Raw genomic sequence first — 14,826 nt, forward strand, 5'->3', positions numbered from 1 at the left:
ACACGAGAGCGTACAGACTAGGAGGACTGGGGGGGGACACGAGAGCGTACAGACTAGAAGGACGGGGGGGGGGGGGACACGAGAGGCTTTATTTGTCAATGTTCCTATATTGTATACGTAGAATCTCTAAGTGCCTATAGGTGACTGGGAGAGCCAATCACAAGCCATCTTCTAAGCTCAGATAACAAGGACAGTGTAACTAGCACCGAAGAAGTTATAGAGAGGATGGAGAGGGGGAGGGGCTGATGGGAGCTATACATAGGGGAGGGGAGAGCAAAGGGGCTGATGGGAGCTATACATAGGGGAGAGGGGGAGGGGCTGATGGGAGCTATACATAGGGGAGGAGAGAGGGGCTGATGGGAGCTATACATAGGGGAGGGGAGAGGGGCTGATGGGAGCTATACATAGGGGGGGAGAGGGGGCTGATGGGAGCTATACATAGGGGAGGAGAGAGGGGCTGATGGGAGCTATACATAGGAGAGGAGAGAGGGGCTGATGGGAGCTATACATAGGGGAGGGGAGAGGGGACTGATGGGAGCTATACATAGGGGAGGAGAGAGGGGGCTGATGGGAGCTATACATAGGGGAGGGGGCTGATGGGAGCTATACATAGGGGAGGAGAGGGGCTGATGGGAGCTATACATAGGGGAGGAGAGAGGGGCTGATGGGAGCTATACATAGGGGGGGAGAGGGGCTGATGGGAGCTATACATAGGGGAGGAGAGGGGCTGATGGGAGCTATACATAGGGGAGGAGAGAGGGGCTGATGGGAGCTATACATAGGGGAGGAGAGAGGGGCTGATGGGAGCTATACATAGGGGAGGAGAGGGGCTGATGGGAGCTATACATAGGGGAGGGGAGAGGGGCTGATGGGAGCTATACATAGGGGAGGAGAGAGGGGATGATGGGAGCTATACATAGGGGAGGGGAGAGGGGCTGATGGGAGCTATACATAGGGGAGGAGAGAGGGGCTGATGGGAGCTATACATAGGGGAGGAGAGAGGGGATGATGGGAGCTATACATAGGGGAGGAGAGAGGGGCTGATGGGAGCTATACATAGGGGAGGAGAGAGGGGATGATGGGAGCTATACATAGGGGAGGGGAGAGGGGCTGATGGGAGCTATACATAGGGGAGGAGAGAGGGGCTGATGGGAGCTATACATAGGGGAGGAGAGAGGGGCTGATGGGAGCTATACATAGAAGAGGAGAGGGGCTGATGGGAGCTATACATAGGGGAGGAGGAGAGGGGCTGATGGGAGCTATACATAGGGGAGGGGAGAGGGGCTGATGGGAGCTATACATAGGGGAGGAGAGGGGCTGATGGGAGCTATACATAGGGGAGGGGAGAGGGGGCTGATGGGAGCTATACATAGGGGGGAGAGAGGGGACTGATGGGAGCTATACATAGGGGGGAGAGGGGGCTGATGGGAGCTATACATAGGGGAGGAGGAGAGGGGCTGATGGGAGCTATACATAGGGGAGGAGGAGAGGGGCTGATGGGAGCTATACATAGGGGAGGAGAGGGGCTGATGGGAGCTATACATAGGGGAGGGGGAGAGAGGGGCTGATGGGAGCTATACATAGGGGAGGGGAGAGCAAAGGGGCTGATGGGAGCTATACATAGGGGAGGAGAGAGGGGCTGATGGGAGCTATACATAGGGGAGGAGAGGGGCTGATGGGAGCTATACATAGGGGAGGGGAGAGGGGCTGATGGGAGCTATACATAGGGGGGAGAGGGGGCTGATGGGAGCTATACATAGGGGAGGGGAGAGGGGCTGATGGGAGCTATACATAGGGGAGGAGAGAGGGGCTGATGGGAGCTATACATAGGGGAGGAGAGGGGCTGATGGGAGCTATACATAGGGGAGGAGGGGAGAGGGGCTGATGGGAGCTATACATAGGGGAGGAGAGAGGGGCTGATGGGAGCTATACATAGGGGAGGAGAGAGGGGCTGATGGGAGCTATACATAGGGGAGGAGAGAGGGGGCTGATGGGAGCTATACATAGGGGAGGAGAGAGGGGCTGATGGGAGCTATACATAGGGGAGGAGAGAGGGGCTGATGGGAGCTATACATAGGGGGGAGAGAGGGGCTGATGGGAGCTATACATAGGGGGGGGAGAGGGGCTGATGGGAGCTATACATAGGGGAGGAGAGGGGCTGATGGGAGCTATACATAGGGGAGGAGAGAGAGGGCTGATGGGAGCTATACATAGGGGAGGGGAGGGGCTGATGGGAGCTATACATAGGGGAGGAGAGAGAGGGGCTGATGGGAGCTATACATAGGGGAGGGGAGAGGGGCTGATGGGAGCTATACATAGGGGAGAGGGGGAGGGGCTGATGGGAGCTATACATAGGGGAGGAGAGAGGGGCTGATGGGCGCTATACATAGGGGGGGAGAGGGGGCTGATGGGAGCTATACATAGGGGAGGAGAGAGGGGGCTGATGGGAGCTATACATAGGGGAGGAGAGAGGGGCTGATGGGAGCTATACATAGGGGGGAGAGAGGGGCTGATGGGAGCTATACATAGGGGGGGGAGAGGGGCTGATGGGAGCTATACATAGGGGGGAGAGAGGGGCTGATGGGAGCTATACATAGGGGGGGGAGAGGGGCTGATGGGAGCTATACATAGGGGAGGAGAGGGGCTGATGGGAGCTATACATAGGGGAGGGGAGAGGGGCTGATGGGAGCTATACATAGGGGAGGGGAGAGGGGCTGATGGGAGCTATACATAGGGGAGAGGGGGAGGGGCTGATGGGAGCTATACATAGGGGAGGAGAGAGGGGCTGATGGGCGCTATACATAGGGGGGGAGAGGGGGCTGATGGGAGCTATACATAGGGGAGGAGAGAGGGGGCTGATGGGAGATATACATAGGGGAGAGGGGCTGATGGGAGCTATACATAGGGGAGGAGAGAGGGGGCTGATGGGAGCTATACATAGGGGAGGGGAGAGGGGCTGATGGGAGCTATACATAGGGGAGGAGAGAGGGGGCTGATGGGAGCTATACATAGGGGAGGAGAGAGGGGGCTGATGGGAGCTATACATAGGGGAGGAGGGGAGGGGCTGATGGGAGCTATACATAGGGGAGGAGAGAGAGGGGCTGATGGGAGCTATACATAGGGGAGGGGAGGAGAGAGGGGCTGATGGGAGCTATACATAGGGGAGGGGGGAGGGGCTGATGGGAGCTATACATAGGGGAGGAGAGGAGAGAGGGGCTGATGGGAGCTATACATAGGGGAGAGGGGGAGGGGCTGATGGGAGCTATACATAGGGGAGGAGAGGAGAGAGGGGCTGATGGGAGCTATACATAGGGGAGAGGGGGAGGGGCTGATGGGAGCTATACATAGGGGGGAGAGAGGGGCTGATGGGAGCTATACATAGGGGAGGGGAGAGGGGGCTGATGGGAGCTATACATAGGGGAGAGGGGGAGGGGCTGATGGGAGCTATACATAGGGGAGGGGAGAGGGGCTGATGGGAGCTATACATAGGGGAGGGGAGAGGGGCTGATGGGAGCTATACATAGGGGAGGAGAGAGGGGCTGATGGGAGCTATACATAGGGGAGGAGAGAGGGGCTGATGGGAGCTATACATAGGAGAGGAGAGGGGGCTGATGGGAGCTATACATAGGGGAGGAGAGAGGGGCTGATGGGAGCTATACATAGGGGAGAAGAGAGGGGCTGATGGGAGCTATACATAGGAGAGGAGAGAGGGGACTGATGGGAGCTATACATAGGGGAGGAGAGAGGGACTGATGGGAGCTATACATAGGGGAGGGGAGAGGGGGCTGATGGGAGCTATACATAGGGGGGGAGAGGGGGCTGATGGGAGCTATACATAGGGGAGGAGAGAGGGGCTGATGGGAGCTATACATAGGGGAGGAGAGAGGGGCTGATGGGAGCTATACATAGGGGAGGAGAGAGGGGAGAGGGGCTGATGGGAGCTATACATAGGGGAGGAGAGAGGGGGCTGATGGGAGCTATACATAGGGGAGGAGAGAGAGGGGCTGATGGGAGCTATACATAGGGGGGGAGAGGGGGCTGATGGGAGCTATACATAGGGGAGGGGAGGAGAGAGGGGCTGATGGGAGCTATACATAGGGGAGGGGAGAGGGGCTGATGGGAGCTATACATAGGGGAGGGGAGAGGGGCTGATGGGAGCTATACATAGGGGAGGAGAGAGGGGCTGATGGGAGCTATACATAGGGGAGGGGAGGAGAGAGGGGGCTGATGGGAGCTATACATAGGGGAGGAGAGGGGCTGATGGGAGCTATACATAGGGGAGGAGAGGGGCTGATGGGAGCTATACATAGGGGAGGAGAGAGGGGCTGATGGGAGCTATACATAGGGGAGGGGAGGAGAGAGGGGGCTGATGGGAGCTATACATAGGGGAGGAGAGGGGCTGATGGGAGCTATACATAGGGGAGGAGAGAGGGGCTGATGGGAGCTATACATAGGGGAGGAGAGAGGGGCTGATGGGAGCTATACATAGGGGAGGAGAGAGGGGCTGATGGGAGCTATACATAGGGGAGGAGAGAGGGGAGGGGCTGATGGGAGCTATACATAGGGGAGGAGAGGGGCTGATGGGAGCTATACATAGGGGAGGAGAGGGGCTGATGGGAGCTATACATAGGGGAGGAGAGAGGGGCTGATGGGAGCTATACATAGGGGAGGAGAGAGGGGCTGATGGGAGCTATACATAGGGGAGGAGAGAGGGGCTGATGGGAGCTATACATAGGGGAGAGGGGCTGATGGGAGCTATACATAGGGGAGGAGAGAGGGGCTGATGGGAGCTATACATAGGGGAGAGAGGGGCTGATGGGAGCTATACATAGGGGAGGGGAGAGGGGCTGATGGGAGCTATACATAGGGGAGGGGAGAGGGGCTGATGGGAGCTATACATAGGGGAGGAGAGAGGGGCTGATGGGAGCTATACATAGGGGGGAGAGAGGGGCTGATGGGAGCTATACATAGGGGAGGAGAGAGGGGCTGATGGGAGCTATACATAGGGGAGGAGGAGAGGGGCTGATGGGAGCTATACATAGGGGAGGAGGAGAGAGGGGGCTGATGGGAGCTATACATAGGGGAGGGGAGAGGGGCTGATGGGAGCTATACATAGGGGAGGGGAGAGGGGCTGATGGGAGCTATACATAGGGGAGGAGAGAGGGGCTGATGGGAGCTATACATAGGGGAGAGGGGCTGATGGGAGCTATACATAGGGGAGGAGAGAGGGGGCTGATGGGAGCTATACATAGGGGAGGAGAGGGGCTGATGGGAGCTATACATAGGGGAGGGGAGAGGGGCTGATGGGAGCTATACATAGGGGAGGAGAGAGGGGCTGATGGGAGCTATACATAGGGGAGGAGAGAGGGGCTGATGGGAGCTATACATAGGGGAGAGGGGCTGATGGGAGCTATACATAGGGAGGAGAGAGGGGGCTGATGGGAGCTATACATAGGGGAGGAGAGGGGCTGATGGGAGCTATACATAGGGGAGGAGAGAGGGGCTGATGGGAGCTATACATAGGGGAGGAGAGAGGGGCTGATGGGAGCTATACATAGGGGAGGGGAGAGGGGCTGATGGGAGCTATACATAGGGGAGGAGGGGAGAGGGGCTGATGGGAGCTATACATAGGGGAGGAGAGGGGGCTGATGGGAGCTATACATAGGGGAGGAGAGGGGCTGATGGGAGCTATACATTGGGAGGGGAGAGGGGCTGATGGGAGCTATACATAGGGGAGGGGAGGAGAGAGGGGGCTGATGGGAGCTATACATAGGGGAGGAGAGGGGCTGATGGGAGCTATACATAGGGGAGGGGAGAGGGGCTGATGGGAGCTATACATAGGGGAGGGGAGGAGAGAGGGGCTGATGGGAGCTATACATAGGGGAGGAGAGGGGCTGATGGGAGCTATACATAGGGGGGGAGAGAGGCTGATGGGAGCTATACATAGGGGAGGAGAGAGGGGCTGATGGGAGCTATACATAGGGGAGGAGAGGGGCTGATGGGAGCTATACATAGGGGAGGGGAGAGGGGCTGATGGGAGCTATACATAGGGGAGGAGAGGGGCTGATGGGAGCTATACATAGGGGAGGAGAGAGGGGCTGATGGGAGCTATACATAGGGGGGGAGAGGGGGCTGATGGGAGCTATACATAGGGGAGGAGAGAGGGGCTGATGGGAGCTATACATAGGGGAGGGGGAGAGGGGCTGATGGGAGCTATACATAGGGGAGGAGAGAGGGGGCTGATGGGAGCTATACATAGGGGAGGAGAGAGGGGCTGATGGGAGCTATACATAGGGGAGGAGAGGGGCTGATGGGAGCTATACATAGGAGAGGAGAGGGGCTGATGGGAGCTATACATAGGGGAGGAGGAGAGGGGCTGATGGGAGCTATACATAAGGGAGGAGAGAGGGGCTGATGGGAGCTATACATAGGGGAGGGGAGAGGGGCTGATGGGAGCTATACATAGGGGAGGAGAGAGGGGCTGATGGGAGCTATACATAGGGGAGGAGAGAGGGGCTGATGGGAGCTATACATAGGGGAGGGGAGAGGGGCTGATGGGAGCTATACATAGGGGAGGAGAGAGGGGCTGATGGGAGCTATACATAGGGGAGGAGAGGGGCTGATGGGAGCTATACATAGCGGAGGAGAGAGGGGCTGATGGGAGCTATACATAGGGGGGGAGAGGGGGCTGATGGGAGCTATACATAGGGGAGGAGAGAGGGGCTGATGGGAGCTATACATAGGGGAGGAGAGGGGCTGATGGGAGCTATACATAGGGGAGGAGAGAGGGGCTGATGGGAGCTATACATAGGGGAGGAGAGAGGGGCTGATGGGAGCTATACATAGGGGAGGAGAGAGGGGCTGATGGGAGCTATACATAGGGGAGGGGAGAGGGGCTGATGGGAGCTATACATAGGAGAGGAGAGAGGGGCTGATGGGAGCTATACATAGGGGAGGAGAGGAGAGGGGCTGATGGGAGCTATACATAGGAGAGGAGAGAGGGGCTGATGGGAGCTATACATAGGGGAGGAGGAGAGAGGGGCTGATGGGAGCTATACATAGTGGAGGAGAGAGGGGCTGATGGGAGCTATACATAGGGGAGGAGGGGAGGGGCTGATGGGAGCTATACATAGGGGAGGAGAGAGGGGCTGATGGGAGCTATACATAGGGGAGGAGAGAGGGGCTGATGGGAGCTATACATAGGGGAGGAGAGAGGGGCTGATGGGAGCTATACATAGGGGAGGAGAGAGAGGGCTGATGGGAGCTATACATAGGGGAGGAGAGAGGGGATGATGGGAGCTATACATAGGGGAGGAGAGGGGCTGATGGGAGCTATACATAGGGGAGGAGAGAGGGGGCTGATGGGAGCTATACATAGGAGAGGAGAGGGGCTGATGGGAGCTATACATAGGGGAGGAGAGAGGGGCTGATGGGAGCTATACATAGGGGAGGGGAGAGGGGACTGATGGGAGCTATACATAGGGGAGGGGAGAGGGGCTGATGGGAGCTATACATAGGGGAGGAGAGAGGGGGCTGATGGGAGCTATACATAGGGGAGGAGAGAGGGGGCTGATGGGAGCTATACATAGGGGGGGAGAGAGGGGGCTGATGGGAGCTATACATAGGGGAGGAGAGAGGGGCTGATGGGAGCTATACATAGGGGAGGAGAGAGGGGCTGATGGGAGCTATACATAGGGGAGGGGAGAGGGGCTGATGGGAGCTACACATAGGGGGGAGAGAGGGGCTGATGGGAGCTATACATAGGGGAGGAGAGAGGGGCTGATGGGAGCTATACATAGGGGAGGAGAGAGGGGCTGATGGGAGCTATACATAGGGGAGGGGAGGGGAGAGGGGACTGATGGGAGCTATACATAGGGGAGGGGAGAGGGGCTGATGGGAGCTATACATAGGGGAGGAGAGAGGGGCTGATGGGAGCTATACATAGGGGAGGGGAGGAGAGAGAGGCTGATGTAAAGGTGATTTTCAGTGCTGATGGGGGGTCAGTAGGATAGAAAGAAAACGCAACACATGTAGATAAGGGCAGATACAAGGTTGAGGAAATATTTCATGGTTAAATAGGTTGTAACTTACAAAAGTATGTTTGGAGAGCTGTTCTTTCTGTTCAATTCTGATCCAATTCTGGCCTAATTCTAAATATTACACTTTAAGCTGGCATTTTAAGATGTTCTACAATGAGACTTAGATCTAAATTTATACTACTTGGAGGGAAGTTGAATCAGACTTGATCAGAACTTAGGTGTGAAAATGGGTGCGATAGAGCAGATGGGAGAAGCTCATCAGCCGGGAAAGGAAAGATGGTGCCGTGCTATGTTATACACAATCAGATATCCCAATAAATGACAAAAACACATACCAGTGAAACACAAAACAATTATGTATGTATATCTGTGTGTATATGTGTGTATGTGTATATGTATGTATATCTGTGTGTATGTATGTATGTATATATATCTGTGTGTATATGTATGTATATCTGTATATATGTGTGTATGTATATGTGTATATCTGTGTGTATATGTGTGTATGTATGTATGCATATCTGTGAGTATGTGTGTATATCTGTGTGTATATGTATGTGTGTATGTATATGAGTGTATGTGAATCTGTGTGTATATGTATGTGTGTATGTATGTATATCTGTGTGTATATGTATGTATATCTGTGTGTATATGTATGTGTGTATGTGAATCTGTGTGTATATGTATGTATGTATGTATGTATATCTGTGTTTGTGTATATGTGTATATATATATATATATATATATGTGTGTATGTATATGTGTATATCTGTGTGTATATATATGTATGTGTATGTGTGTATGTATATGTGTGTATGTATGTATATCTGTGTGTATATGTACACTCACCGGCCACTTTATTAGGTACACCTGTCCAACTGCACGTTACCACTTAATTTCTAATCAGCCAATCACATGGCGGCAACTCAGTGCATTTAGGCATGTAGACATGGTCAAGACAATCTCCTGCAGTTCAAACCGAGCATCAGTATGGGGAAGAAAGGTGATTTGGTGCTTTTGAATGTGGCATGGTTGTTGGTGCCAGAAGGGCTGGTCTGAGTATTTCAGAAACTGCTGATCTACTGGGATTTTCACACACAACCATCTCTAGGGTTTACAGAGAATGGTTCGAAAAAGAAAAACCATCCAGTGAGCGGCAGTTCTGTGGGCGGAAATGCCTTGTTGATGCCAGAGGTCAGAGGAGAATGGGCAGACTGGTTCCAGCTGATAGAAAGGCAACAGTGACTCAAATAGCCAACCGTTACACCCAAGGTAGGCCGAAGAGCGTCTCTGAACGCACAGTACGGCCAACTCTGAGGCAGATGGGCTACAGCAGCAGAAGACCACACCGGGGGCCACTCCGCTCAGCTAAGAACAGGAAACTGAGGCTACAATTTGCACAAGCTCATCGGAATTGGACAGTAGAAGATTGGAAAAACGTTGCCTGGTCTGATGAGTCTCGATTTCTGCTGCGACATTCGGATGGTAGGGTCAGAATTTGGCCCCAACAACATGAAAGCATGGATCCATCCTGCCTTGTATCAGCGGTTCAGGCTGGTGGTGGTGGTGTCATGGTGTGGGGAATATTTTCTTGGCACTCTTTGGGCCCCTTGGTACCAATTGAGCATGGTTACAACGCCACAGCCTACCTGAGTATTGTTGCTGACCATGTCCATCCCTTTATGACCACAATGGACCCAACATCTGATGGCGACTTTCAGCAGGATAATGCGCCATGTCATAAAGCTAGAATCATCTCAGACTGGTTTCTTGAACATGACAATGAGGTCACTGTACTCCAATGGCCTCCACAGTCACCAGATCTCAATCCAATAGAGCATCTTTGGGATGTGGTGGAACGGGAGATTGGCATCATGGATGTGCAGCCGACAAATCTGCGGCAACTGTGTGATGCCATCATGTCAATATGGACCAAAATCTCTGGAAGCTTCCAGCACCTTGTTGTATCTATGCCACCAAGAATTGGGGCAGTTCTGAAGGCAAAAGGGGGTCCGACCCGTTACTAGCATGGTGTACCTAATAAAGTGGCAGCTGAGTGTATGTATGTGTGTGTGTATGTATATGTGTACATGTGTGTATGTGTGTATGTATGTATGTCTGTGTGTATATGTGTATGTGTATATGTGTGTATATGTGTATGTGTATGTATATCTGTGTGTATGTATATGTATGTATGTGTATATGTATGTATATCTGTGTGTATATGTATAGCTCTGTATATCTATTATCACTCAGGTTTGGGGGTTTATCTTATGGTTCTTTCTCCAGCCGGGCGGCTTCTCTCGTTAGGATTACAGATGAGATGGCTTTGTAGGTAACATTGTCTGGCCTGATGTCCTTTCTGTGTGTGAATAGGTAGTATGAATGCTGGGTTGGCTTTGCGGCAAAAGTTTAAGGATGATTTAAGTTTCCTTTCTCCTATTATAATGTTTATTATTAATAATATCAGTTATGGCGAGATACACCTTGTTTATTCATTCTTATATTGTTCTAATAAAAGAATGACAGGATGTGGTCAGTACACTGTTCACACTTACTCTGCTTGGCCAGGTCCCGACTAACAAAAGCAGCGTCCACGTCCTCCAGGAGGATGATGCTCTGCTGCGGAGCCACGCTCAGGAGGTGGTTGAGACGGTCGTCAGAGAGGCTGCTGTCACTCAGGCTCAGTAAGCAGATGCTGTACTCCAGCTCTCCTGCCAGGGCGGTGCTGGGGGAACAGAGAGAGACGCCTCATAACATTGCGGACCAGGAAGCAGAACGCTCAACAAGGTTTCTAAAAATCCCTAAAAGTCCCTGAGCGCAGCTGTAGGTATATCCATATCCAGCTGGGTGACACTGGCCGTACAGTGCAGGTATATCCATATCCAGCTGGGTGACACTGGCCGTACAGTGCAGGTATATCCCCCCTCCAGCTGGGTGACACTGGCCGTACAGTGCAGGTATATCCCCCCTCCAGCTGGGTGACACTGGCCGTACAGTGCAGGTATATCCATATCCAGCTGGGTGACACTGGCCGTACAGTGCAGGTATATCCATATCCAGCTGGGTGACACTGGCCGTACAGTGCAGGTATATCCCCCCTCCAGCTGGGTGACACTGGCCGTACAGTGCAGGTATATCCCCCCCTCCAGCTGGGTGACACTGGCCGTACAGTGCAGGTATATCCATATCCAGCTGGGTGACATTGGCCGTACAGTGCAGGTATATCCATATCCAGCTGGGTGACACTGGCCGTACAGTGCAGGTATATCCATATCCAGCTGGGTGACACTGGCCGTACAGTGCAGGTATATCCCCCCTCCAGCTGGGTGACACTGGCCGTACAGTGCAGGTATATCCCCCCTCCAGCTGGGTGACACTGGCCGTACAGTGCAGGTATATCCATATCCAGCTGGGTGACACTGGCCGTACAGTGCAGGTATATCCATATCCAGCTGGGTGACACTGGCCGTACAGTGCAGGTATATCCCCCCTCCAGCTGGGTGACACTGGCCGTACAGTGCAGGTATATCCCCCCTCCAGCTGGGTGACACTGGCCGTACAGTGCAGGTATATCCATATCCAGCTGGGTGACACTGGCCGTACAGTGCAGGTATATCCCCCCTCCAGCTGGGTGACACTGGCCGTACAGTGCAGGTATATCCATATCCAGCTGGGTGACACTGGCCGTACAGTGCAGGTATATCCATATCCAGCTGGGTGACACTGGCCGTACAGTGCAGGTATATCCATATCCAGCTGGGTGACACTGGCCGTACAGTGCAGGTATATCCCCCCTCCAGCTGGGTGACACTGGCCGTACAGTGCAGGTATATCCATATCCAGCTGGGTGACACTGGCCGTACAGTGCAGGTATATCCCCCCTCCAGCTGGGTGACACTGGCCGTACAGTGCAGGTATATCCCCCCTCCAGCTGGGTGACACTGGCCGTACAGTGCAGGTATATCCCCCCTCCAGCTGGGTGACACTGGCCGTACAGTGCAGGTATATCCATATCCAGCTGGGTGACACTGGCCGTACAGTGCAGGTATATCCATATCCAGCTGGGTGACATTGGCCGAACAGTGCAGGTATATTACAGAACATAGGAGACTGCGCTAATCCCCCTCCCCCTGCGCTATAATACACGGGCTAATATAAGACACAATGGAACTTACATGAAGCTGCTCTTCCCACATCCTGGTGGCCCGTACAGGAGATATCCTCGTCTGTAAGGGATTCCTGGGATATAAAGGCAAACATACAGTATGTAACCAGAGGTGTCCATGACCTCATGTCCTCATGATAATAGCGCATACCAACGACCTCCCCCTGACAGCAGCGCACACCAATGGCGTCCATGACCTCCCCCTGACAGCAGCGCACACCAATGGCGTCCATGACCTCCCCCTGACAGCAGCGCACACCAATGACGTCCATGATCTCCCCCTGACAGCAGCGCACACCAATGGCGTCCATGACCTCAGCCTGACAGCAGCGCACACCAATGGCGTCCATGACCTCCCTCTGACAGCAGCGCACACCAATGACGTCCATGATCTCCCCCTGACAGCAGCGCACACCAATGGCAACCATGACCTCCCCCTGACAGCAGCGCACACCAATGGCGTCCATGACCTCCCCCTGACAGAAGCGCACACCAATGGCGTCCATGACCTCCCTCTGACAGCAGCGCACACCAATGGCGTCCATGATCTCCCCCTGACAGCAGCGCACACCAATGACGTCCATGATCTCCCCTTGACAGCAGCGCACACCTCCCCCTGACAGCCTTACCTCGGTCACTGTACCACTTAGGGTTATCGATAAATCCTTTTACATCCTGAACGATCCTGTCAGACACCCCTTCTTCTAGCACCACAGAGCTCAGGGGGCGACGACGTCTCGGGAAGCCAAATGGTCGCCATTCAGAACCCATGGCCGTGTACATGACTGTCTTCCCTTCCTGCTGACGCAAAGCGAGTTCCCTGGCTGTGTGGGAAAACAAGATAAGTGTCATGATGTCATGGTGCCGTACCTGCAGTTGCGGTGGCTGTTACCTTCTTGGAGAATGGCGAAGTAAATGTCCCGATTGGTCCCGACTGCAGTGAAGGTGACCGACTCCCAGGGAGTCCCAGTGTGAAGGTCGATCATCTGCTTCTCCCGATTCCTCTCTACACGGATCCATTTCTTTCTGTACCTGAAGAGAAGAACCACATATAGTGTAAAGCGTTCATGAAACTGGATGGCACAGATTGCTAGGACACTGTCCTGGTGGCAACACGATAGATGGCACCGGATGTCGGGACACTGATCTGGTGGCCGCACGCTGGATGGCACAGAATCCCGGGACACTGATCTGGTGGCTGCTCGATAGATGGCCCCAGATGCCAGGACATATGTGATCTGCTGGCAGCACGATAGATGGCACAGGATCTGGAAACACATGTGATCTGGTGGCCGCACAATAGATGGCACCGGATGCCAGGAAATATGAGATCTGGTGGCAGCATGTTAGATGGCCCCAGATCCTGGGACACATGTGATCTGGTGGGCGCATGATAGATGGCACAGGATCCCGGGACATATGTGATCTAGTGGCCGCTCGATAGATGGCACTGGATGCCAGGACACGTGATCTGGTGGCCACACAATAGATGGCACAGGATCCTGGGACATATGTGATGTGGTAGCAGCTCGATAGATGGCACAGGATCCTGGGACACATGTGATCTGATGGCAGCACTATAGATGGTACTAGATCCCGGGACACATGTGATCTGATGGCAGCACTATAGATGGTACTAGATCCCGGGACACATGTAATCCCGCCTATTACCTATAGCTGAAAGACAATATATTCACCAAGACGCTCCCATCCAGCCTTCTAGGCTTCCCCCTTAGCTACATCACTAGGCAGTTAGCCATCAGTGCCGGAGAAAGCTGACCAAGAAAGACGCCATACTGATTGCCCCGACTGGGGGTTGGATGAGCATAAGCGTCCCACCTGATGATACGGGATGGGGGGCACTCACCAGATAAAGTGGTTTCCAGGACTGGGCACAAAGTCGAACTTAGTGGTGATGCGTCCGCTCTCGTGCTGCAGATACGACGTCTCCACGCTCAGGTGCTGCGTGCGCTTGGCATGATGGGAGATCCAGCTCAGCAGCCATTGATAGCTCTTGTCCTTGCTGGGGACCTCTAGCGTTATCATGTAATGTCTCCGGAAGGCAACCATCCCCAACTGGGCGCCTTTACGGGCTAAAGCCAAAGCTGTGCCCACACCCACCAAACCGAAGCCCGCCCCAAAGTACGGGTTGTCCTTCAGGGCCGCCAGGAAGTCTGACACTGGCATGGTGACGGATGATGGGAGAGACTGACGTCTCCTCTGTTATCTCCTCTGCGGTATCTGCCAGGAAGGTGAGAGAGCGGTCAGATACATAATGTCACACAGAGACACCGCCAGGGGTCAGTAATAACAGCGGGTAATATAACGGCCGGGGGTCAGTGATAACAGCGGGTAATATAACGGCCGGGGGTCAGTGATAACAGCGGGTAATATAATATAATGGCCGGGGGTCAGTGATAACAGCGGGTAATATAATATAATATAACGGCCGGGGGTCAGTGATAACAGCGGGTAATATAATATAACGGCCGGGGGTCAGTAATAACAGCGGGTAATATAATATAACCGCCAGGGGTCAGTAATAACAGCGGGTAATATAACGGCCGGGGGTCAGTGATAACAGCGGGTAATATAACGGCCGGGGGTCAGTGATAACAG

The 14,826-nt window shown here is 54.1% G+C and overlaps 1 protein-coding gene across 2 annotated transcripts in view; it reads right to left on the reverse strand.

Annotated features, from left to right (window-relative positions):
- BCS1L (BCS1 homolog, ubiquinol-cytochrome c reductase complex chaperone) overlaps nt 1–14,826 on the reverse strand; it is a 63,169-nt gene that overhangs the window by 26,755 nt on the left and 21,588 nt on the right. For both annotated transcript variants that reach the window (XM_069984791.1, XM_069984793.1), the window contains exons 2-6: nt 14,075–14,448; nt 13,100–13,239; nt 12,837–13,031; nt 12,218–12,281; nt 10,598–10,767 (exon numbers count right to left, since the gene is read on the reverse strand). In XM_069984791.1, coding sequence (XP_069840892.1) covers nt 10,598–10,767; nt 12,218–12,281; nt 12,837–13,031; nt 13,100–13,239; nt 14,075–14,394 — 889 coding nt within the window. In that variant the 5' untranslated portion in view covers nt 14,395–14,448. The remainder of the gene's footprint in view (nt 1–10,597; nt 10,768–12,217; nt 12,282–12,836; nt 13,032–13,099; nt 13,240–14,074; nt 14,449–14,826) is intronic.

Source organism: Dendropsophus ebraccatus, chromosome 9 (genome assembly GCF_027789765.1).
Source record: "Dendropsophus ebraccatus isolate aDenEbr1 chromosome 9, aDenEbr1.pat, whole genome shotgun sequence".
In the NCBI taxonomy this organism is placed as follows: Eukaryota; Metazoa; Chordata; class Amphibia; order Anura; family Hylidae; genus Dendropsophus; species Dendropsophus ebraccatus.